The sequence below is a fragment of the Aquila chrysaetos genome, chromosome 9, assembly GCF_900496995.4.
Source record: "Aquila chrysaetos chrysaetos chromosome 9, bAquChr1.4, whole genome shotgun sequence".
Lineage (NCBI taxonomy): Eukaryota > Metazoa > Chordata > Aves > Accipitriformes > Accipitridae > Aquila > Aquila chrysaetos.
Window position 1 is genome coordinate 3784600 of NC_044012.1, and position 25291 is coordinate 3809890.

General features: G+C 39.3%; 1 protein-coding gene across 5 annotated transcripts; it reads left to right on the plus strand.

Annotated features, from left to right (window-relative positions):
• On the plus strand, positions 1-24771 carry ZDHHC7 (zinc finger DHHC-type palmitoyltransferase 7). Of its 5 annotated transcripts, none has more exons than XR_005933190.1 (9): positions 1-175; positions 7222-7307; positions 10567-10889; positions 13702-13826; positions 18934-19030; positions 19518-19599; positions 21340-21470; positions 22529-22905; positions 23180-24771. XR_005933190.1 is itself a non-coding variant. In XM_030025595.2 (9 exons), the coding sequence occupies exons 4-9, from the start codon at positions 10584-10586 to the stop codon at positions 22703-22705; spliced, it is 918 nt and encodes a 305-aa protein (XP_029881455.1). In that variant the 5' UTR covers positions 1-175; positions 5624-5754; positions 7222-7307; positions 10567-10583; the 3' UTR covers positions 22706-24771. The 5 variants fall into 5 exon arrangements, 3 of the variants coding, with proteins under 3 accessions (XP_029881455.1, XP_029881454.1, XP_029881453.1); XR_005933191.1 differs by having other exon boundaries at positions 23223-24771; XM_030025595.2 differs by adding an exon at positions 5624-5754 and having other exon boundaries at positions 22529-24771.
• Positions 24772-25291: the final 520 nt, after the last annotated feature.

Genomic DNA, 25291 nt, shown 5'->3' on the forward strand with positions numbered 1-25291 from the left:
TTCCCGCTTCCGGGAGTCCTCGGTTCCGCGGAGCGGCCGGCGGCGGGCACGGTGGCGGCGGTGAGGGTTCAGCGGCGGGGGGGCTCGGCCCCGGCCCCGGCTCCGGCTCGCCCCACCGCGCCGCCGGTACGGCGCCAGCCGCAGCTCTGAGGGCAGCGGGGCCGCCGCCGCTGAGGTAAATCCGCTCCCGTTCCTTCCCCGGGCCACCTTCTCCTCACCGAGCCGGTTCCCCCCCCCCCTCCCCCCACCACCGGCCCTCCTCAGGGCGCCCGCCGCCGCGGGCCTTCCCTGTTCTCCCGGCCCTCGCCTCAGGCTCCTCTTTTGGGGCAGATCGGGCGGAGGGGCTGGGCGCCCCGTCGGTCCCCGTCCCCGCTGGTGTTTGGTGCCAGTTCTTAACGGGGTCTTTCCTAGGGTTTGGCTGTGCTCCTGCCTCTTTTCGGGTTATTTTAAAAAAAAAAAAAAAAAAAAAGATGGAAGTCATCCGTGGAAACAAGTGCGTGGAAGTGTCCCTGTGCCCCAGCACCGTTGTGTTGTAGAGTCTCAGCTGCCGCCGTGGGAAGCTGGAAGGGAAGGGAACGGCAACCATTTGACACACCGTGCTTTTCGGTAGTGCCCTGGCACTTGCTCTAGGGAGTTCTGCTGATTTATGTGGTGCTCGTTTTCCTTATTTCCAGGAGGGAAGAACAGCGCTGGCAGGAAGTGGGAACGCAGATAGTTCACGCTCTGAAAAACGAGAGGGTAGATTCGTACAGCACAGCACGTATGTGATCCGTGCCGTGAAAAAAGGATTGGGAAATCATTGGCTGTTTTTTGTACTACATATACAGTTGTATGATGGTATCAGGATGCTGAATTACAGTGATGTAACTGTTCGCTGTGCTGAAGACATAATTAGGTTGAAGTCGCTGTGACTGTTCACATTAACAGACTTAAATTGGATCTTTTGAAGTGGATGCTCTCGGACTTTGGAAATTGACAGATAAAGTAGAGCTGTACTGATTCGTTAGTAGATGAAACTGATGTAAAATTTTAGTGGTTTTAGATTAGAGTTAAATAGCTGAAAGCTCTTTGTGGCTAAAAGAAATTGATAATATTTTTCATCTCTCTAAAACTTGCTTGGTTTTGCTCTAACGTAGTGTATTTTGTATCATGTATATCTGATGGATTTCTTTTTTATGCCTTTTATGAAGACATAGAACTTTTGAGGAAAGTAAACTGATAGAATTCCGCAGCGGTTGAAAGGCTGAAGATGAAGAATATAGAGGAAATATGAGGCTTTACATGCGTCTGATGTGAGGAACCATTGAAACAAAGGCCTTAACACTCCTTTAATCAATATTGAAAATTGCTAGTGAAAATAGTTCAGCTTTGGTCTGTGCTCATTTTGGCTGGCCTAGAGTTAATTAGCTTGTATGGGACTATGGTTTGGATTTGTGCTGAAAACAGTGTTGATAATACAGAGATGGTTTTGTTACTGCTGAGCAGTGCTTACACAGAGCCAAGGCCTTTTCTGCTTCTCGCCTCACCCCACCAGCGAGTAGACTGGGGGGCACAAGGAGCTGGGAGGCGACACAGCCGGGACAGCTGACCCAAACTGACCCAAGGGATATCCCAGACCATACGACATCATGCTCAGCATATAAAGCTGGGGGAAGAAGAAGGAAGGGGGGGACGTTCGGAGCGATGGCGTTTGTCTTCCTAAGTCACCGTTACAGGTGAAGGAGCCCTGCTTTCCTGGAGATGGCTGAACACCTGCCTCCCCATGGGAAGTGGTGAATGAATTCCTTGTTTTGCTTTGCTTGCGTGCACAGCTTTTGCTTTACCTATTAAACTGTCTTTATCTCAGCCCACAAGTTTTTCTCACTTTTAGTGTTCTGATTCTCTCCCCCATCCCACTGTGAGGGAGGTGAGTGAGCGGCTGCGTGGTGCTTAGTTGCCGGCTGGGGTTAAACCACGACAGTCTATGACATTACTTTTTGGAACCTGGAAGGAAGTCACATGTGGATATGGATATAATAACTGACAGAAAAATGTGCTTGCCAGCCTGATATCACAGTGCAATCAGTGAATGTGATACCCAAGCTATCTTCAATTGAGTGTGAGGATATAGCGTATATTGATGAATGCAAAAATTAGAATTGAAAAAGTATCCTCTAAAGTAGAATGTGATTCATCCAGTTGCCGTTGGCAAAGGAGTAAAACTTTCAGTTTCCACATAACAATACTGATACTGGTTTAAGCATCTAGCTTTCTGGAGTCTAATCTGAATTTTACTTTATGGCCCTATTCCAAAAGCGCTAAGATACAAAGCCCAGCCATAGATTGTGTTCATGTCCTTCTCTCAAGTAAAGGTTGTTCTTTAATCTAGAAGTGTTCCGTCCTTCCTGTTGTAGCTCTGAACTCTTTGTGTATTGGACAGTGTGTATCTTTGCTGGGCACCAAAGTCTTGTGAAATATGTTTTCTTTGACTTCCACATCTGTGGGGGAAAAAATCTGTTATCAAAAAGATACCTTGCTGAACACCTCGGATGTTATTTTTGTGCTTATGGAAAAGTGACTTGGTGTCACAAATCTATCGGGTTTATTGCCGATAGCAAAGCTCTTCAATACTTTCTCTAAATATGTGTTCTGAAGACATGCCTAGTTTTTTTTCTTTCATTTTGCATAACTTGTTTTACCCTGCATTGTCATTGCTGGGTTTTGAGGATGTTTATAAAGATGCCACTGGCATAAAGACATAAATAATTAGATGACCAGCTTCCTAGTAAGACATCCATAGTTATGCTTAAGTACTTCTTCTATATACCCTTTTTCTGAGATTATTTAGAAGAAGCATATCCCTTTTCAAAGCCGCAAAGAAACAATTCCAGTGTTTTTCTATGGTCTGGCACTTGCTGTATAATAAGAGACTGGCGTAAGGAGAATCATTACAATAGCTTGAAACTTGACTGTGTTAAATAGGTACTTACTGAAGATTGTCTCTTGAATGTGTTGCCAGGTGTTTGTGTATAAACAGCATCACATTAGTTATGTGTTTCCACTGTAAATTATCACTGTATGCCTGCAGTAGAGCAGGTATGGGTCAGTACAAAGAAGGGCTAGAAGGCATAAACAGGAAATTCTTGGGATAAATATGGTACAAAATATATTAAGTTAGAGCAAAAGCAACAAAGATTTAGAGAGATAATGAGCTATGCCACTGAGGGTCTGGGATAGATTTGGGGATAAGCTGATGATAACACTTTGGGGTTGTATCATGGGTTGCCATCATAAGCTGTTTCAGCTGCTCTTCTTCGGAGTTACCTATGTCCCAGATTCTTGAAATTGGGCCTATCTCTTTGTAATTAGAGATAAAAAAAGTTGAGTCTGTCAGGGCTAAACTGGGATTGTAGTTGATGGACTGGTTCTTCTGAATACTTGCTACTCCAGCCGTTCTTGCACATTATGGTTGCTGAGAAAGGTCAACCTTGAAGCCCTAGCGAAGGGCTCCTTGTACAGAGTTAGGCTGTTGCTGGGGCTGAGCTAAGGGGTTTTCAGTGCAGTTACTGGTTGATGTAGTTATTGGAGTAGTTTTATTTGTTTGCTGTGAAGTCATTGAGAGGTTGAAATGACCCACAGTTTACTTATTAAATGGCTTTGCAGTTTGGATTGCATGTATCTGTAATAAAAAGTAGGTTATTCACCTAAATTAGGCGTGATTATGTCTAGACATTATCTGATGGATATTTAGCTGTCTGCAATGAATGGTCCAAACTGCCCATGGAATTGGATGTAGTAGTAGGTGTGCCCATTTAGTTTACTTAAAATTTTTGCAGGTTTTGAAGTTAATATTTACACTCTAACCTTTTAATGAGGCTACAGTTCTGTGATTTTGATTTGCCACCAATGGTGTGCTTTCTAGGTGGGATTTCAATCCATTGTATGTAAGTGCTGTGGGATTATTATTCTACTGTGCAGTATCTGTTAGTGTCCCTACAACTATTGACATATCAGTACACAGTCAGAAATGTTGAAGTAAAGGCATTCTCTTTATTGCGTTGTAACTGAAATATGAGGAATCTTAGGAACTTTCTGTTGTATAGCTTGAAGGAAAAAGTGACCAAAAAAAGATTTAGGCTTTGACAGCTGATGGATTTTTAGCCTGTATAGAAATTCTTATCTGTATATCTGTTTAAAAAAAAAAAAAATTAGATTTTTTTTTTATTTCCCCCTACAAAGTTTTTCCTTTCTGCCTCAAAAAAAATAGCGGGGAAAAGGACTGTGCTTAACCGTGAAGTGCCCTTTTTTTTAATTTAATTAACAGTGCAGGGGCCTCCTGATACAATAGTTGTATGGTAACATTCGTCTTCCTAATGCCCTTGGTAACCTTCTTCCAGTAAACTTAGAGAAGGGAGATTTGGTGTTCCTGTGGATCTTCTTTAGCCCAACTGGAAAACTAAAAACATCTTAGGCACAGTCATTTTACAAGACCATCTTTGCAGTGATCATGAGTTTGTAATGTAGTATCTTCAAAAGTTGTTGGTTTGGGTTTTTTTATTCTAGTAATACATCTGCATTTTGGGCCTACATTTTGTTAACAATGAGGTGCAGGTCAGATGAGACATTCTCAACCTGAGAATTTCAAATAACACCTAAGAGTGGAACTGCATTGGGTTAGGTTTAATACAATCACCTGTGCAAACATGACATTTTGCATGAAACATTGAATAATTTAGTGTTATCTTCCAATGCTAGATAAAGATTTTTAAAAGGTCAAAATAAAAGCTGTTGCTTGGCATGTTAGAGGTTGAAGTGTCATTCTTTGTCCTGGTGGTTTGTACTTCAAGTATACAACAAGGACTCAATGTAAATTTGGTTAGGACAGGCATTGAAGCAAATAAATTAATAGTCTAGAGGAAAGCTGTGAGCATCTCAGTGGGGGTGCTTAGCTCTTCATAAAGTTTAAGTGCTTTTCAAACATTGATCTTCTTCCCCTTGAAGGGGACCAAGGTGGGGGGTAATGGTGTAGGCAGCTAGAGAAGAGAATGACATACAGGAGCAGGGGAGATGGAAAGGGAGGGGGAAATCACATGAGAATGACTAAATCTATTATTCTTGCAAAAGCTGAACTATGGTGGCACTTCCACATAAACCAATAACTGATGAGGCTACAATAAACACTGAAATTTTGCACAGAATTGCATCTACAATTAGGGAACTGACTGAACAAATAATGTCCCTGTCTGGTCAATAAATTCTCCGTTAACAATTTCAGATGGTTACTCTGCCTTTAATTTTTCCCTTGCAGAGGCTTAGCATGTCTTCTTCTACTGCTTGTCATCTTCACCTCAGAGAACGGGTGGGTGACATTGCAAATTAATGTGATACACTCAACCTGTCGTCTTTTTGTGTGTTTGTACTTAGCTTCCACAAAATACCGTGTCAATGACAACTTAATGATTGTGGATTTCACAATATTGTGAAAACTTGTTTAACAAAAGTATAAAAGCTTATTTGTAAAGCAAAAGTGAAAGCAATCAGTAGCTTCATGCAGTTATATGTGCATAAAAAGCATTTGCATTACCTTTTAGGCTTGCAGTGGAATATATGAGTTTAAATAACACAAGAGGCTTCTCATTTTCAGGGGAAATCTGCATTGGTATAATTCCCCTTGAATTGGGAAAATTTGAAAATGTATACTGAAGAACTCCATCAGTAATGTTGTATTTTGAGTATTTTTTCTAAGAAGCTAGTTTCAGAAGCTTTCCTTTACAAGTAAGTGGCTTCATATTTTCTGTAGCTGTTAAATGTCAGAATCCTTACATTACTGTCAAAATATATTAATTTAAATTAACCTTCCAAATAAAAGAATGAAGCTTCCGTGTCACAAACCTTATTTTAAATACTAGAAAATAAAACAACTGAAGAAATAAACCTAGGTACTTCTTTAGCCAACTTTAATCAGACACAAATTTGAAATTCCTACTGCGAGCTAGTCATTTTATCCCGTAATATATAAAACAAAGCAAGAAAATTTTCCTTGATCACGTATTGGGGATTTAATTGCCAGACAGATGTTACAGTTGGCAGCAGTAGGACTGAGTGAGAGAACGGCAATGGCAGTCAATGTTGTTGTGCAGAACAGGGATCCCAACTTAATTTGTGAGGAACCAGCGCAGCAGTGCTTTCTGTGCAGTATGCATGTGATCACTAACTTTACCAGTCAGAAATTCAGGCCCACACCTCTTCTGTTCTCTTCCCCAAATAGACATCTAACTCAAGGGTTTGTGCTGCAGTCCTGCTCCAAATGCCATGTGGTGATTTCCAAAAGTTAACTGCTAAAATTTTCAAGCTTTGAAGTATCTGGTTTTCTAAATAAAAAAAATTTTTCCTCCTCTTCTTTCATTATGAAAAAAGGAAATCTTCTACACTTTTAAAACTACTGATGCTCATTTACTTTACAGAATCTGTGTTGGATTTGAGTATTATGTCCTTGTGAAAAGGAAGGAATGTGATTCAAGATCGTGGAACATTCATACTGTCAAATCAAGCATGGTTAGAACAGCTTATGCTAGCATTTCAGTCCTTATACTGATTTGTATGTCATAAGTTGTATGGTAATTATTTGCCTATGTGGTGGAATTCTAGCAAGGAGAACTTGTTAAGTGTATATTCTCTTTGGCATAGTTGTGGGTCATTTTCTTTTATATACAGATTCTGGAATGAGTAGCTTATTAAAATTTATACTAAATTGGCCATAGCTTGGTCTAATAATTAGAGTTAAAACAATTTTTCTTATCTTACAATTCTAAAAATAGTGATAGACATGTATACTTGTTATTAATAAAAAACCAAAAACCTTGCTGTAGGCTCTGAAGACAATCAAGTAAGATTATTATTTTTTGCACATTCTTAGTCATACAGGAGTGGCAAACAGGAAACAGGAGTAGGTCTTTGGATACATTAGTTTGTAATGCTAAAACCTGCATATCCAACTCATCTTAAAAAGCAATGAACAGGACAGATGTAATGTTACTTGAAACACTGGTTAGAGTTTTTTTGTTTGTTCTTTGATAGCTTAGTCTAAAAGGTTTTTTCCTCTTGGTCAGAAGCTTGTTTGCTGTAAGTACATGCAGTGTATTTCAAAGTACTACTATCTATGTATATTATTTGTGCTTAACATTATTTTCCTGATGAAGCAAGAGTGCTTTACTAATCAGTTCGTTGATGATGTCTTTTCAGATTACATCAGATATGACTATGTGAATAGCCTAGGATAGCCCAAAGGAAGGACATGATGTCAGAATAACATACAAAACGTTTGTGAGGTATGTGGGGTTTTTTTCTGTTGCATTAAAAAATTTCTTGGCTGTCTTATACAGTTAAACAAAACGAATACAATAATTTTGTGCCATTTCATTTGTATGCTAAAGGAGTTGCTTGCAGAATTGATTTACAATTCACATTTGTCATGACATACACAAATACTGAATTTTTATTTTTTTTTTCAGAATCTTGAAGTCTGTTCTGATTTAAGGTAACTTGTTGATTTGAGCAGCTGAAAACTTGCCTTGATTGAAAAATAATTGTATATTTCTTCTTCTGAGGTATTGCACCTTAACTGGAAGGAATTCCAAATTTGTGTTCTATAAGAAGTTTCAGAATTGGGAGGTTGGTTTTGATTCATTGATTCCTCTCAGACACTTCAAAACATCTGTGCAGCAGGAGGTCTTGAAGGACTAGGGTTTCTAAATAGTCCTTTGGTGGGAAAAAAAACCCAATCCAAACATTTTGTTTGAAAAAATGTTCCAAATGACTTATGTATTGACTTATTTTAAACAAAAAGAAAAAGGGGGGAGGGGAATACTTAAAAAATGGCAAAGTTAGTACTTTTGCCATTGTGAATTTGGTTGAATTTACCCTAAATGTGAATGCACTGTATTTGACTGTTTCTGCAGTACTGCCACTAGATCCAAGCACCAGAGCTGTATTTCAGCTTGTTCTGTTTCACAACCAGAGAATGTAGCCCACACTTAACTGTGTCCTATGAGTATCTCAGCTAGCTATTTTAACTGTTGCTCTGGGATCCCTACACTGCAATCTGCATATACTTGTTTTCATTTTTAGTCTCTTGGATTATTCCTGCCTAGTTCTAGCATTAAGGCTTAAGGATCAGAAAGATTTACTGGGCAGAATATGTTTATCTGATTCCTGGTAGATGGGACTGAGAGTTTTTTAAAGGGTTTAGAAATACATAGCTTCATCTGAAAACTATCTCAGTGTGAGTCTCTTTACCTGGTAACGGTCACTTTGACCATTTTAGATTAACAAAGTGATCCTATATTCAAGGTCTTGGGATGTAAATTGAAGTGCCATATTTCCTGCCAGTCATATATGCTACCATTAATAAGGGTAAAAAACAGAGACTTCTGCGTGGCTGTCATCAATCAATATAAATGCTTTCAAGTTTCTCTCAGACATGGCCTTTAATAGCATGAATCAATACAATTTTTAGAACACAGTATACTTTTAAAGGAGCAAGCTATTCCTGATGCATAATGTTTCAGCTTTAATTTGTCTCCTGTTTGTTGATAGCACTTCAGTTCTGCCATTCCATATCTTTGCTTGTTAGGGATGTCTGGAAAATAATTCTGTTTTCATGAAAACTATTAAGGTTTCAAGTCTTGTTTTGGTTCCACATTGGAACAACAACAAAGCCCTAAAAGAGTTTTCATGAACTTAATTAATTAATGTGTTCTTTGAAAATCTGATTCGTGTAATCCAATGCCATGCTAATTTAACCACTGCTGTTTATTTCCCTTAAGCTTGGTCTGATCTGAGACCATTTTGTCAGTTATCCAATATATCTTTGTAACAGGTTTGTGGTTTTTTCAACACAATAGCACTTTTGTCAACAAATTTAGCTGCTTTCTAACTTGCTGTGTTTTTTGTTGTGAACAATGTACTAGAACGGCTTTATTTCCATTCTGTTTCTTCCTTCTGCTCTTCCCTGGGTTGCTGGAGCAGTGTGAAAAGTCAACAGTCTGGTGCCATAATTTGCTGTTTTCTGAGAGACATGAGCTGTAATTTAATGAAGACTTTGCCATTTTAGTTTGAGATAAAAGAAAGAAGTTGCATTTTTAACAAAACAGGAAGAATGGTTTATGGGCACAAGAAGATGGAAATGAAACCATTCTAAAATCCCTTTGTCAAGCACTGAAGTTGCATGATTGTGGTGGGTTGACCCTGGCTGGATGCCAGGTACCCACCAAAGCCACTCTATCGCTCTCCCCACCATCAGCTGAACAGGGGAGAGAAAATATAGCGAAAGGCTCGTGGGCCAAGATAAGGGCAGGGAGAGATCACTCACCAATTACTGTCATGGGCAAAATGGACTTGACTTGGGGAAATTAGTTTAACTTATTACCAATCAAATCAGAGTAGAATTACAAGAAATAAAAACCAAATCTTACAACACCTTCCCCCCACCCCTCCCTTCTTCCCGGGCTTAACTTTACTCCCAATTTTCTCTACCTTCTCCCCCTGCAGAGGGACAGGGAATGGGGGTTGCAGTCAGCTCATCACACCTTGTCTCTGCTGCTCCTTCCTTCTCCGGGAGGGGAGGACTCCTCACACTCTTCCTCTGCTCCAGCATGGGGTCCCTCCCACAGGAGACAGTCCTCCACGAACTTCTCCAGCATGGGTCCCTTCCACGGGCTGCAGTCCTTCAGGCACAGACTGCTCCAGCGTGGGTCCCCTGCGGGGTCACAAGTCCTGCCAGCAAACTTGTTCCAGTGTGGGCTCCTCTCTCCACAGATCCGCAGGTCCTGCCAGGAGCCTGCTCCAGTGCAGGCTTCCCACGGGGTCACAGCCTCCTTCAGGCATCCCCCTGCTCTGGCGTGGGGTCCTCCACGGGCTGCAGGTGGAGATCTGCTCCACCGTGGACCTCCCTGGGCTGCAGGGGGACAGCCTGCCTCACCAGGGTCTTCCCCACGGGCTGCAGGGGAATCTCTGCTCCGGCGCCTGGAGCATCTCCTCCCCTCCTTCTGCACTGACCTGGGGGTCTGCAGGGCTGTTTCTCTTACATGTTCTCACTCCTCTCTGCCTGCAGTTGCACAGCAACTTTTCCTCCTCCTTAAATCTGTTCTCCCAGAGGCACTACCACCGTCGCTGATGGGCTCGGCCTTGGCCAGCGGCAGGTCTGTCTTGGAGCCGGCTGGCATTGGCTCTGTTGGATATAGGGGAAGCTTCTAGCAGCTTCTCACAGAAGCCACCCCTGTAGCCCCCCCCCCCGCTACCAAGATCTTGCCACGCAAACCCAATACAGTGATATATAAATAAAAGTTACGGGTTTATAAAACTCAGTAAATGGCTTAACAATTGTTGATGAAACTTTAAATTAGTATCTTTTGATTATGGAAATATTTCATCTTTATGTAGTCATAGAATTGTTCAGGTTTAGATCAAAAAAAATCTCAGTAATCTATTTTACACTTGGATATGTTTTATCTTACAGAAATAAAAAACAAGAGCCACCTATATTTCCAGTTTCCTCATGCATAATAATGGTATCTTTACTTCCTGCAGGGCAAGGCCAGAAAACCATGCAGTCATCAGGGCACAGATTCCGTGATGTTGAGCACCACCCGCTTCTTGCTGAAAATGACAGCTACGATTCCTCTTCCTCAGAGGCCGACATGGCAGAGAGGGTTTGGTTCATCCGAGATGGCTGTGGTATGGTCTGTGCTATAATGACATGGCTTCTGGTTGTCTATGCAGACTTCGTAGTGACTTTTGTGATGTTGCTGCCTTCCAAAGACTTCTGGTACTCTGTGATCAACGGTGTTCTCTTTAACTGCTTGGCAGTACTAGCTTTGTCATCGCATCTGAGAACTATGCTAACTGATCCAGTAAGTATGCGATCGTTCCTTGACGTTGGATTGTTCTCTCATGTGGCTCATCACATGCAGAGAAATTATATCAGTCTTCTCCTGCTAGGAAAAGTAGTGTTAAATTCAAAACCCTCAAAGTGAAGGGATGATATCTGTACTTTTCCTGTTGTTCTGTTAATGAAACCATAAATAATTTTTGACTTGAGGAGCAGGCAGTATAAAATTAATTTATAAGGGAGAGATAGGGTCATGAGAAATACAGTTTATTTGTAAAATATTAACCCAGGTTCTGAAGAAGCTAATAAAGCTTTATTCTTTTCTGTCCTAATTTTTCTTACTTTTTTTTGTCAGATATATTTTCAAAACTTCATAAGAAGTTGTAGCTTCATCCTGTTGTGTCGTTTGAAATGTATCTTCCATTTATGGCACATGAAAGAACTTTTAGAGGTAGACATGGTGAAAAACGTCAGTCACATATTGGCCTAAAGTAAGAACTACTGTCCTACATGATTCATGCATTTTTGTGTTTAGGTATTTGGAGTCAGTGGGAAGGGAGATTTAAGTTGAACCCACACTGGAACGGCGTAGGCGTAAGAGGTCTTGAAAGTACTTATTTCTTAGGACTTTTCAATTCAAGAGTTCAAGAGATTAATTTGTTTATTTTGGACTAAAATCTATTATTCTTTTTAGGGAATAGATCTGGGGAGAGAAGGGTGAGGGGAAAAACATCTATTTTCTCCAGATTTTTGAGACGCTAACAGTGTATGTAGAAGTTATGGGAGTGTTCAAAAAAACAGCAGGGTGTTGTAGTTAATGGTTTTCTACGTGTTTGATTTGCTTATGAGCCCACACCCAGTGATGAAATGTTACGACTTCTACAGACTGTGACAGCTAAGAAAGTTAATGGTTTAAGGATAGATTGCTTAAAAATATGTCCTGGTAAAACTATGTGTCTTTCTAGACCTATGTTGTTCTTTATGGATAAAACATGATAGAAATTGAGATGAATCACTACCTTTTTTCCTCCACTGCTTTCCTGCTGACTCCCAAAATGGAAGACATGACTGTGTGATAGAAACTAAGATTGAAGGAAAAAGGGAATAAACTGCCTCAAAACATACGTGAATTAAATTTCCTCTTATAACTATAAAAATAGATTTTTAATTGAAAGGAATTGGTGACTGTCTGAGATGATGAAAGATGTTTTTGAAGTAGAGCATATTTTTATCAGCAAAATGCTAAAAGCACGGCCTGAAGTTAACATCCTTAGTGACAGATGAAGAGGTGAATGTGAGATGTGTTTTATAAGCATAAATTTACTTGGAACAAGGTAAAATTGTGCTTCAGGAGTTCTCTCTGAGATAATTCACCATGTTTATACCAAAGTATTAACTTTAATGAGAACATTTATATTGCAAAAAATACTTCAGCAATACAACATGAGTGTTTAAGAAACTCTTTCAGTTCGTACCCCTGCAAAGGCCAGCTGGCTCAAGTTTGAAGCACCACTTAGCCAAAGAGTTCATCTGGGGCAGAACTTGGTCTGTGTCAGGCAATACAAATACAAACACAAAATTTATTCGGGTCTGTAGGCAACAAAAACTTTCTGCCTAAGTAGAGAGGTATTTTGCAATTAATCTGAAGTGCCTGCTGGTTTCTTGTTTCTGTCCTGAAAACTTCCTTAAGGTGTCTGTGTAAAATTATGATGTTGCCAGTGGGCTTTTTTGAATGAGAAATAATTATAGAATGTTGCAGGTAATTTAAGCCAACCTGGAGAAGGCTATCCCTGTGTGAAGTAAGTGCTGGCCTGGAGGAGTTGGTACAGAAAGGCAATTGCACTTTCATTTTGCATTACAGTTTATTTCAAAACCGATTCCTGTCACAGATGAGCTTTTAACTCTATAAATAAGCAAGGTGACAGCTGTACTGTCCATTGTTTTCTTCTTACTAATCCAAAGTTAGATTCCAATCTTGCGAGGTTCTAGATTAATATTGTTACTGGAAGAAGCAATCCTGCCTACTATTCCTGTCTGTTGATCATCTTCCTCATTGTGTTGAAACAGCTGCTAATGCGGCTCTGTGGTGAACAGCTCAGAGAACTAATCACTAAGAAATAATTTCTTTTACTGATGGATTATTTTTCTTCTGGATCAGTGCCTTCAACTGTTCACCATGTAGCTACACTAACACAGTAGCAGAAGGCAGCAGAGGATAGTAGATGTAGAATAAAGAAGCCAGTGGCGGTTCATGGTGACAGTGTCCAAGCTAAAAGCTTAAGTATAAAGGAAAAAAGGATGACTGTTGGTTCTCAAAAAGTTGTGTATGTGGGGCAGGTGGCTAAATCTTGGATTCAGAGAGTTAAAATAACATCTTTCAAGCAGTTGTTGCTAATTTAACTTTTGTGGCTGGCTTGGCCTAATAATCGAACATCACAACAATTAACATATGCTGCTCTAAGAAAGCACGTCTCTTTTAGTAGTGCTTGTTCAGAGTAACTTCTCAGCAGATATTGTACCTGTAGTGCTTGTATCTGCATGTAAAGATGTGTCTTCCTCTTCATTTTATGTATGCGGGTGGCAGTAGATTCCATCAGAATTATGCTAATACTTGGCCATAGATGAGTCTTGCTGAAATGAAACTGAATTTGAGGTCAAGCAGAGGTAATTTATTCTTTTGGAAATGATCCTGGCTTATGGCAGACTAGCTTTGAATAAATGAACTTATTTCAGCAATTATCCTGAAATTACTGGTGTGAAGTCTATAAAATGTATTTTTAAACACTGTCATACCATTTAAGAAGCTTTCTGTCCTTTAATGGAAATGATTTCAGGGGGCTGTACCCAAAGGAAATGCCACTAAAGAATACATGGATAATTTGCAACTGAAACCAGGAGAAGTGATCTACAAATGTCCAAAGTGCTGTAGTATCAAACCTGAACGTGCACACCATTGCAGGTATGCCATAGTTTTCTTTAAAGCAGTTACGCATATTGAGTCTTGGACTAATGTTCCTAATATTTATGTGTCAATTATTTTCCCACAAATTTCTTCTTCTTTCAAATTCATACATTGCAGAGTATTCTATAACTATAATATACTATGGCCAAAAATGAATGTGGTTGAGGGGAAAGAAGCAAGAGACTTGAGAGTTTTTAAAAGTAATCATACTGTGGTGTCTTAAATACTTTTTGATCTGTGAATATTTTTTCCTGTGCATCATTCTAATTATTGTGCCATAGTGTTGATAATGGAGGGCAAAGGGAGGAACCTCAAGGAAATTTCTGATAGAAGCTGATTTAAGAAATGACTCCTGCAATCTTAAATTAAGAAAATACAGATTATTTTTAAGCTATCATTTTAATTTGTGTCATCTTGTCTTTGTAGTGTGTCATTTGAAGTTATATGCGAATTGACAGATTATTTTACCAAAGTTGTATGCATAATTGGTTAAATGCACTTCTGCTTATTGAAGATTCATTTTAGTAAGGACAGAAGTGATGATAATTTGAACTAAACATGCTATGGAAGAGACAGTAAATGTATCCATTTTTAATTAATTCTCAATCTTTTGAGTTTTCAGGAACTGTGGATATGCATTTTTAATGTTTATTGTGTGAGAATTCAAACTAGATATGCCTGCATAATTAAGACTTACATAAATATGTAAATGTTTCTGGTGGCTCTCTCTAGGTATGAGGAGTGATGTGTATTGAATTGTGTGGCGTATTAAATATAAGTCTCTGAGTGAGTGCCCGTCAAAAGAACAGAGTGAAGTCTTGTCAGGACTCTCAAATTATTATGTAAATTTGTGGTTTCTAAGTTAAATGTCTCAGTGTATGTCACTTATCTGTGTGAAAGTTATGGCTGAGAAGCTATTTCCATTATACTCAGCCTTGGCACTGAAATCTTGTTCTTCTCTCAGATGTGAGTGGGTTTTTGTATCTGGAGTGTGAAGGGGAAAGTTGCATGTATAAATAGTCAAGTATAGAATTATCTTCAGTTAGTTTATGTGTGTTGTAGGTTAGCTTTTGCATGGATCCAGATACCAAGCCTGCCTTCCTGTGCAATGAGTTTGGTTCTGGCTGGCTTTATTACCTCTGGTAGAGCGTTACATGAACACAGCTGTACCAGTTGCTCCGTGGGCCTGAGGGTGGAAGCGGTGCAGCTGCTTTCTTGTGGCAGAATATAAGCTGTTAATCTCTGGTGATCCAAAACAGCTTTGTGCAGTCTGTTCAGATTTCCTGGCACTGTGTTCATGGGATGCGGTAAAGGGACACCTGAGAGCCTCCGCTAAGTGTAGGTTGGATCTCACTAATTTTCTCATCTCAGATTTAGACTGGTTCCTACAGAGACTTTGCAGGTATCTTTAAAGTATTTCCCACATCTTCGGTCCCTGATAGGATTTACTAATTTGGAAGTAACCCTGAATGAAGACATCTTATGTTGCACTGTGCGTATGAGCCAAAAAGCTGGAGTATTGGACAGCCTAGAGCCCAGGCAGCTGCGTGGCTCTGTGTGGGCAGTGCTTATCTGTTAGACCTGGAGCTAACACCTATATAGGTTTCAGACAAGCCCTGCAGAGTCCCTTGAGTACATCTGGGCCATCATCCTCAGCAGGCACTGTGTTATCTTGGATGTTCCAGTAGCCTGTGATCCCAGTTAAGGAGGTGTTGATTGAAAAATTGTTTCTTCCTGGAAGATGAATAAAAATAAACTAAGTAGGGACTTCCAATACATTGTTTATAGCAAGAATTTGAGTGACATTTATTGTTAAAGCAGAGCAAGAATGGGTAGTGTCTACAGTGAAGGAAATCTGTCATACTTTCAAAGGGTTTGTTTTCACTAACCACTGGTTAAGGAACCGAGCTTTGCATGTCTTGTGAATTGTTTTACTTTTTATACCTTGGTAAAATACACTGTGAGATGTTCCACATAAGGGCAAAGGATGCATTTTCGTGCTTGCACAGTGCGTAACTGGCTTTATAGAACATCTGAAAGAGAAAGCCAGAGCCTGAAAGTGTACGCGCTATCCTTTAAGCCTGCTGTCATGTTTTTCTCAGCAGTTGGATATCTGGTTTGTCTTTGTCTCTGTTACTCGTACAATAGGTGCTACTAGTAGTTGCTGTTAACTTTTCTTAAGTGAAACAAAGGATTTTTTTTGTAATTTCTTGATTGTTGAATACATACTGCATAGACAGGTAAATGGGCTGGAAACCAGCTACCAAAATCTGATTCTTTGCTATAGATTTAGCACTGCAGAAGTGCTAAACCAAATAGAAAAAAGGTTTGTTTGATTACACTGCCAACTTTTTATTGGCTTACAAACCCATTCCAAGGACATTAAAAGGATGGTCTAGTCCCAAGTAGTCAAAGTGGCAATTTGCTGATAGAAGAGACTTGAAAATGGAAATTGATGTTGGTTCCTGTTGGGAAATACTTACACTCAAAGCCACAGTGCATGTTTTGAGTAGTAAATTATTAACAGAAGAGACTCTTATGATGTAGTTATGAAAATTGTTGTGCAACACTGCAGCAGAAGTTCTTTTAAGGAAGAAAAATAGTTTCATAATACACATCAGTGATGGGGAAAAAGAACAAGAAGCTTTTATTTGCAGCCAAATATCTAGCCTCAGTGAAATACATTAAACTGAGATTTTACTAAGCAGTTAACATTTTCAGCATAAGGAAGAGGTTTATCCTGAGTGAATGCTATTTCATTTTCACTGAAGGAGCACAGCTGTCATTATTTCTAGCATATTCTGTGCTTGTGTTTGCGTGTGGGGAACTGTTATTCACAATCAAGTCACTGAGATGTTTGCGTCAGTCTTCCTGGGAATTTCTGTTATCCAGACCAGTTTCTCTTCAGCCATTAGCTGTGTCTTTCTGAATGTTGTCCTTGGCATTCAAAACTATAATTGCACCTGCAGTTGCCTGAGTGCATTCAGCAGCAGTGCCAAGCTGGTAAAGACCTTCCTTTGTCCACAGCTGCTTGTTCTCACTACCGTATTGCTCCTTCCTCTTGTGTAAGGCGTGAGTGTTTGTGCACAGTGAGATGACCCAGGTTGCGGCTAATGGAGTGACTTCCCCGCCAAACTCTTGCCACATGAACATCTGTGCTTGGACAGGAGAAGGAATAGAATACAAGTGACGGGGTTAGGAAGAAGGCAGAACCACTGTTTTAAGCATTGCTGTGAGTTTGTTGGCTGGAAATTGAATCGTGGTGTGAGATTAGAAATGAAGGCAGGGTTCCAGACATCTGATGTCTTGGAGAGCTCTGCGTGGGCTTGTGAGAAATACTGAATGAGCAAAAATGAGTCCTGCCCACCTCACAACCTCCAGTGTTTGGCTTGATTGAGGCTGGATATGATTTTACTCAGTACTTCACATTAATATTCCTTTTAGAGTGACAGTATGTATTCTGTGTTACATTAGGAGGCTTGCATGGCTGTGGTAACTGGAGTTAGCTCCCCTTCCCACGGAGCTCGGGAGAGGCTGAACTTATAGGCAGCAGGCTGTGAAATGAAAACCTTTTTGGAGAGCCTTCTGAATGCCTTCTCGTGAATGATACCTGTTTATTCTGCACTAGAGAATAGTTGCGGTGTTTAGTTATGGTATCGGGATTTTCATGTGTAACTGGCACTATTTAAAAAGTAATTTGCATCAGAAGATGAATCATCTTTAATGTCCATAAAACAAGAGGCAGTGGGAATGTAGGGGCTGGGTTATGATAGCTCAGGACAAAGGGAGCTTCAGAGAAGCAGTGAGAGATTTGGGATTCTTTCATATAACCTGCACAGGAGTATGTTCCTCCTCTTGCTGAATTACCTTATAGTCATCCATATGTGATGACTTAAAAATTATTTTGTGCCTCGGAGCATTGATTCCCCCCCCCCACGCATCCCTTTTCTTCACTTTAGTGACAATCATCTAGCTTTGCTTTGTAGCTTGTCACTGCAGCACTCATAGATACCATACATAAATAAGCATGCATTAAAACCAAAGGATTTTGAATAATAGTGCCTGCATTTTTTAGGTTTATTTGGCTTTTTAACTGCTGAAATGAAAATGCTTAATATTTTGAATGTTCTGCAGGAAAATCTGGAACACTTTGAGTGTGTGGCTATCTTAAGTACAAAGCTAGGAAAATGAAATACCAGCATTACTGAAGCTATTGATTTATGGAAGAACTTTAACACATGTTGCAACTGTTCTATTTCTCTTGTATAACTGTTCATGTTTGGCTGCAGATGGACCTGAATATAAGAGAAATGAGCCCTCTGGTGCTGTATGGCCTAGCAGATGTAGAATGAAGTTATTGAAATATTTGACTTTTCTTTTTGGAAATAACCTTGGCTCAAAACTGGGCAGAAACTAAGCATTTAGTTGCTGAACTAGCAATGAACAGTAGTGTTTAAATACTCATTAACAAGCAGGCAAAGAATGCGTGCTGCTTACAGTTTCAATATTTTTGTTTTATGTTGAGGAAGTGAGGTGTGACATTGTAAGCTGTTCTTTAGTTGAGATTTTGATTGTGTATGTTTAGAATTGTGTGGCTAGTTGAAACCTCAGGAGTGACAATTTCTCACTTGAAGATGTGAATTTCTTTTTTTTTTTTTTTTTTTTTTTTCTGATTCACAAACTAAATTTTACAACTTGGAAGTCTGTGAACTTGAAATAATTACTTTGTCTAAAAAAGCTTCTCCAGAAGGAAAAGGTGTTTTTTGAATAATAAATCTAGAAAGAACTGAAGCTTTGCTCATGCCGCAAGTGTCTAAAGTTACTGGGTTCGCCAGATTGTGTGTTTGGATATGCAGTGATTCTCATATTAATACTGTTTTTCTTATGTGAAGAATATCTTATGTACACAGTCAGTTTTGTAACAATCAAAAACGGAGTTGTAAGTGAGCAAATAGTTTCTTTAAAGAAAAGTGTACAAAATCACTGTTTGCAGTTTGTCAAGAAAGATTTCAGCACATCATCTTATGACCACTGGATACCCTTGTTTCTACATTAAAATGCAAAGTATTGTTTCTCAACAGAAGTCTCTTTTCATTTCCTTCAGTATTTGCAAACGATGTATTCGAAAGATGGATCACCACTGCCCGTGGGTGAATAATTGCGTGGGGGAGAAAAATCAGAGATTTTTTGTTCTGTTTACGGTAAGTGAAAATCAACAGCAGCTTGATCTCAGTATGAGTCTACCTTGATTATAACAATTTTGGTTGTGCTTAGTAGTGAGTAATGGCTTAAGGGCACAGTTGTTTTGTGTTGGGTTTTTTTTTTTTTTTTTTTTTTTTTCATTTTTCCTTCTATGCAAGATATTCTCCAAGCAGGAAGGTATTTCTACTAATACTCATTTTAATCTTGTAAAGTGCTGTTATTTTAAACTACCTTAATTTTGCTGTGGTTTATGTAGTAACAATTAATGAAATGGTACTGTGATTTAGGGAGTTAATCCTTAAACTTTCATTGTTGCCCATGTTTTTAGGTTCAAGCTTAATTAGAGTTTGTTTTTACATCATTGTATTGAATTAAAAATTGAAATAGGAAAGTATATTTGCTGTGCAGTTGTGAAGGCTGGCTGAAAGGAATATCTGGTTTACTACCTGGCAGCAGTCAAAAGTAAGCACTCTCTCTTATTTCCAGATGTATATAGCCCTAATTTCAGCTCATGCGCTCATACTGTGTGGGTTTCAGTTTTTCTCCTGTGTCCGAGGGCAGTGGACTGGTAAGAAAATACTTAACTTTCACTATCATAATCTAGCAGATACTAAGGGAAAGTCATAGCGTTCCACCTATTTCAGTCCCATGTATGAAATATTACAGAACTTAGATCTTTTTGAAGTGAGGTCCTGAAAATATTTCATACCTGTTTACCCATCTCTCTCTTTTTTTTTTTTTTTTAATATATTTTTTTTTTCTTTCCTTTAGTCATTCACTGTAAGAGCTGTGGTTGTCACGGGCATTCTCACTCCCTTTCCACGTAGTAAAATTTACTACCTCTGTAATAGGAAGGAAACAGATTGCTGGTCGTCAATCACCTCAGCGCTATATTACCTAGAGCTGCTAGCTGGGCTTTTTGTGTCCCACCACAGTTCTGTGAATGACAGCTGAAACTTAAACAAATTTCTCCCTCATTCTGTTACTGGAGCCAACTGTGGGGCTCCTGTAGAAAAGAAATTTCCTAAACTGTCCCAGTTGTTTGTTTAGGCCTCTGACTTGCATTTCTTAATGTTCCAATGTGCCAGAGCTCATTCTGATCTTGTGCTTTTGACAGAAGATGGTTGATCATATGTTCTTCCTGGTATCTGAAGCAACAGGGGAATCCATGTGACTGGTTTTTGATTGAAATTCCGTTAAATGGATGGAATCTTAGTCCTTTTTTACTTAAAGCATTTTGCTTCCTGTGTACTATCCCATTTCTTCTTTGTCTAACTATAATTGAGTTAATCAGTTGATCAGAGGATCTCCAGAGATGTGACTTTAAGTGTAAGTCAGAACCTGATTACTTTGTGTGGTGAATTAAGAAAAAACAATAATGCAATCACAGCAAAATGGAACATCTGGAATAACTAGCAAGTCAGAACTGACAGTGATGGTAGTTTTTACAGTGTTTGTCATGCATGAAACTTCAAGCTGCTCTCATCTTTACATATGTGCAGTTCCGAGTACTTAAATTGTCTTACATGCAAATGTTTATTTGAGCATTTAGCTCTGGGGCCCCAACATAAGGAGGACATGGACCTGTTGGAGTGAGTCCAGAGGAGGGCCACGAAGATGATCAGAGGGCTGGAACACCTCTCTGATGAAGACAGGCTGAGAGAGTTGGGGTTGTTCAGCCTGGAGAAGAGAAGGGAGACCTTAGAGCGGCCTTCCAGTACTTAAAGGGGGCCTACAGGAAAGATGGGGAGGGACTCTTTCACAGGGACTGCAGTGATAGGACAATGGGTAACGGTTTTAAACTGAAAGAGGGTAGATTTACATTAGATGTAAGGAAGAAGTTCTTCACAGTGAGGGTGGTGAGGCACTGGAACAGGTTGCCCAGGGAAGCTGTGGATGCCCCATCCCTGGAGGTGTTCAAGGCCAGGTTGGATGGGGCTTTGAGCAACCTGGTCTAGTGGAAGGTGTCCCTGCCCATGGCAGGGGGGTTGGAACTAGGTCATCTTTAAGCTCCCTTCCAACCCAAACCATTCTGTGATCCTTGAAATACTGAGGCAGGATTGCAGTAATGCAGTACCAAATGCTGTATAGGAAGACAAAAGTGTTACTTCCTGAAAACTCTTTATTTCTCTGGGCAGCAAATAAAGCTGCTGCAGTGCTAGAAATTAGAATTTTGTTTTAATTGTGAAATATTGTTTCAAGTGTCAGATATTTAGCTTTTATTGCTGTTTGTTGAAGAGGGGATGAACATGCTCTATAGATTGTTTTAATTTATTTTTTTTTATAACTACGTATGTCATTTTCACAGAATGCAGTGACTTTTCCCCACCTGTAACTGTGATCCTGATGATCTTCTTGTGCCTTGAGGGTTTTCTGTTTCTCACTTTCACTGCAGTCATGTTTGGCACCCAAATCCACTCAATATGCAATGATGAAACGGTAAAGACCTCTACTTTTGGATGCTGTAATGATTATTCTGGGAAGATGTGTTTAGATGTTTTATTTGCATGAGGGGAGGCTCTTATTTTGGACAAAACCCCAAATCTGAAATAGCTCATCATTTGTATTTTCTACAGTTGTAAGGACTGAAATACTTTCTTGGGGTTTGCTTTCTAACAGAAGTTCTTGCATTATTTGCTTTTCGGACATGAATTTTATAATTAGGTTTTTCAATTACAAAGATTGCACAGCTTCTGACTTCAGTTTGGACTTTCACTTCTCAGCTATCACTCCTGGTTTGTGTCATGAGAAATGTCTGCTTTTCTCAGGTTTACACTTAAACTAGCTATCTTGTATCAACACTTCACACTTTCCTCTACTTTTATACACTTTATTAGAGTGTAAGTGTAGTTGGGACCTTTGGCTCCCTTGCCCTTAGATCTGCAGCGTTAAGCCTTGAGAGGATGTTTTGTGATGGATAAGTGACAGGAAATATAAGGAATTTGAATCTTGTGGCTGTTCAGAATTTTCTCATGTGAGGCTGTTTAAAAGTGTACTTCTGTACTGAAGAGTAACTGTGAAAAACAATTGGTAAATAAGCAGCCTTCGTTAGTGGGAAGTACAAAAAATGATCATCAAAATAATGTGTTTGGGAGAGTAAGCCTAGCTTCAGTAATTGCAGTACAAGAGCCTTCTTGGAAGCCTTATTGTCTGGTTTCATTAACCGAGTAAACAACTTCTAGTGCAGGTACGTTGCGTGCAGATCCTCTACTGTAAGGTCAGCTTTTCTGGTCATTTTGTCTTTTAGTTTGAGGGAGGAAGAGGTAGACCAACCTTCTTGTACACATTTTATGTTCTAAGTCTTCTGCCCTGTACCCACAGGGCTAAATCGGCCATTCTTATTTCTTCCTTACTAAATAAATAACAGTAAGAAACTAATTGGCTCACTAGCTATACATTAAAAGAATGCAAAATCATCATCAGTTTTGATAACTGCTATTAGACTTTACTAAACTTTGGACTTAACAGTGCATCACTGCATGTCTGTTTGTGTACAGGAGATTGAAAGACTGAAGAGTGAAAAGCCAACATGGGAGCGGAGACTACGTTGGGAAGGAATGAAATCTGTTTTTGGGGGTCAGCCTTCACTCCTGTGGATTAATCCTTTTGCAGGATTTCGAATCAGGCGACTTCTACTGAGAGCAAAGAAAGGAGGACCTGAGTTTTCTGTTTGAGTCTAATTATGCTGGAACTTGCAAGAATACTATATAATATTTATTTGGGGCCAGAGAAGGCTGTCTACATATAATCTGTGACCAGGTGAAACTGATATCAGACATTTGCTTGTAGCAAGCAGTTTTATACGTTTATCGTCACAGACATCTCATTAACTTTCAGAGACGCGAACTGGATCTGTAATGGTCTTAACAGCAAGGTAAGAGGAAAAGTACATGGTCACACTAAAGAAGCCAAATGTCATGCTACTGTAATTTATTTTATGAGATTAATTATCCATTTTTGTTAAACCCTTTTTATTTGATAAAAGTTTGGGGAATTACCTGTGTGTTTTTATAAAAAGTATATACTTAGGTGCAGTTGTCAATCATAAGGAGGAGCATTATGGTGAAAGTTGATCTCAAATGAGACCTAGCCTTCTAAATCCAGTTTTCAGGGAATAGTGGTTTATTCAGTTTTAATTTATATTTCAGCTTGTCCTAATAAACAGAGCTGTACTCTTGTGTCCCACTTCAGACACACATTCCTCATATGCAAGTGATTCAAAGGACTGGTGCACACAACAGCATAACACATCAGAGGCACTGTTACACCCCTGCCAAATGTCTTCCCAGGCTCACAAAAGCATGTCTTGTGTTTGGCAGTATTAATCTCATATGGCATTTAGGTAAGTTCTAAATCTTCAGTAAACAACACTTTTGACTAACAGCTGTGGGCCAAATTCTGCCCTCAGATATGCATCTCCAATTCTTAATGCATTGATTCTAGAGGAACTTAAGTGTACATGTTTGAGGATTGTATCTAGTCCTCTGCAGCGATGAGTAGGACCAGTGACTGTATCCTCCTGTGTGAGATTAAAATGTATGTACTGCAGATTGGAGTTAATTAACTGAAAACAGTTGTCTTTGTAAGGTCTTGCTCTGCCCCTTTTTATTGTACAGACTTTTCGTAGAAGGAAAGCTGTTAACTTAATGATCCCTTGAACAAAGACATCAGAGGAATGAGGGAGGTTGCCTCTTTCTCAAGTACAACAGAGCTTAAATGTGGAAAGATCTGTAATAGAAGGAATTATTTTGAATTTAACCATTTTCCGACCAAAACTACTTTCAAGAAATGAGAGCAATATAGATCTAGAACTGCTTTATGTGGGCCTGACAACAGTAGTGCTAAGAAATGTTTATAAATCTGCAAGTAATGAAATACAAGCTGCAAGTAATGAAATTCAGCTAAAAGTGGGTTCTTTAAAAATTATATTTAGACTATTTTTTGTATTATTGTTAATCTCTTCTATATAAATTACTGACAATATAAAGGATAAAGCAGGAGCCTTGATACATAGCTTGAAATTGTGCCTAGAAAGTAAATAGCTCCCTGTTCTGGGACTTGCCTTAAAATTGTCCTGTTCTTGCTTTTGCTTTGCCAGTAGCACTGGTGATCTGTCCCACTTCAAGCAGTTCAACGTGCTGAAGAATCTTGCATTATAAAGTTTACATACTACAGATGCTATACATTCTTTTTTCAGTGACCTGCTTCTCCATTTCTTTGTAATTGTTTGTGGCATCTTGATTCCAGCTTCATCAGGTTTTATACCATTGGGTGGGTGAAATTGCTAAGGGATCCGTTTATTACCTGTGGCCCCACGAACCAAAACGTACAATACTATGTAATATGTTCACTTTGCTTGGGGGAGATGGTGTGTAACACTGGACAGTTGCTAGGTGGACACATCCAATGAAATTGCAGTCAAATGAACAAAACTATGTCTCATGTAACTGAGGGAAAAGTTGAAAGTTCCACAAGAATCTTTGCATATTCAGTTGCACATCTTAAAGATTGGGAAAAAATGTGTCTGGCTTTGTCATGAGGCTCTTAATGTGTATATTGTTTAATAAAATATCCTGATGAAAATCAGAAAATATCACTTCAAGCGGTTGAATCCTGTGACTTAGCAAGTGTGTGCGTGTGTGAAATCAGGTTTACTTGGCTTTTCAAACCCTTGTTACGTTGTAATTTTTTTAATGTAAAAAAAAAAATAAAGTAATGAATTGAAGTCTTAGTTGATTAACTTCTGCTCTATATGTCACTTTTTTTGCACATATACGTGCATATTCACATATATTTAGATTATAACAACTTCAGGGTAATGATCTTGCATCCTTTGGCTTGTAATTTATATGTACATGTGTATCAAGTAACAGATGATATTGCTCCAAATTAAATGCTGCTCTGCTTATTAAGGGTTTTAAGCTGTGCTAACTGCTTAGCTGCTCTTAGGCATTTCCTTTTCTGCATCCTCTGGTGTAACTGTTTATCTTATTAATACTTGTTTTTCTAAGACGAGTGGGAAAACACATGGTGAATACTTCCTGCTTGAAAACTCTTTAACAGAGTATCTCAGGCTTCGCACTTTCAACGTATTGGTATAAAATACACGTTTGGACTCCCTAGTTTCTCTGCGCAAATGTTGTCTTTTGCCACTAGTTCTGTAGCTTCAGATACAAAGCCAATTATGCAGCCTAGAGAGCAGCAGTTCAGGTAGTTGTCAACAGAACAGCTGACCCAACAAGGGTGAGGGCGAGGAGGAA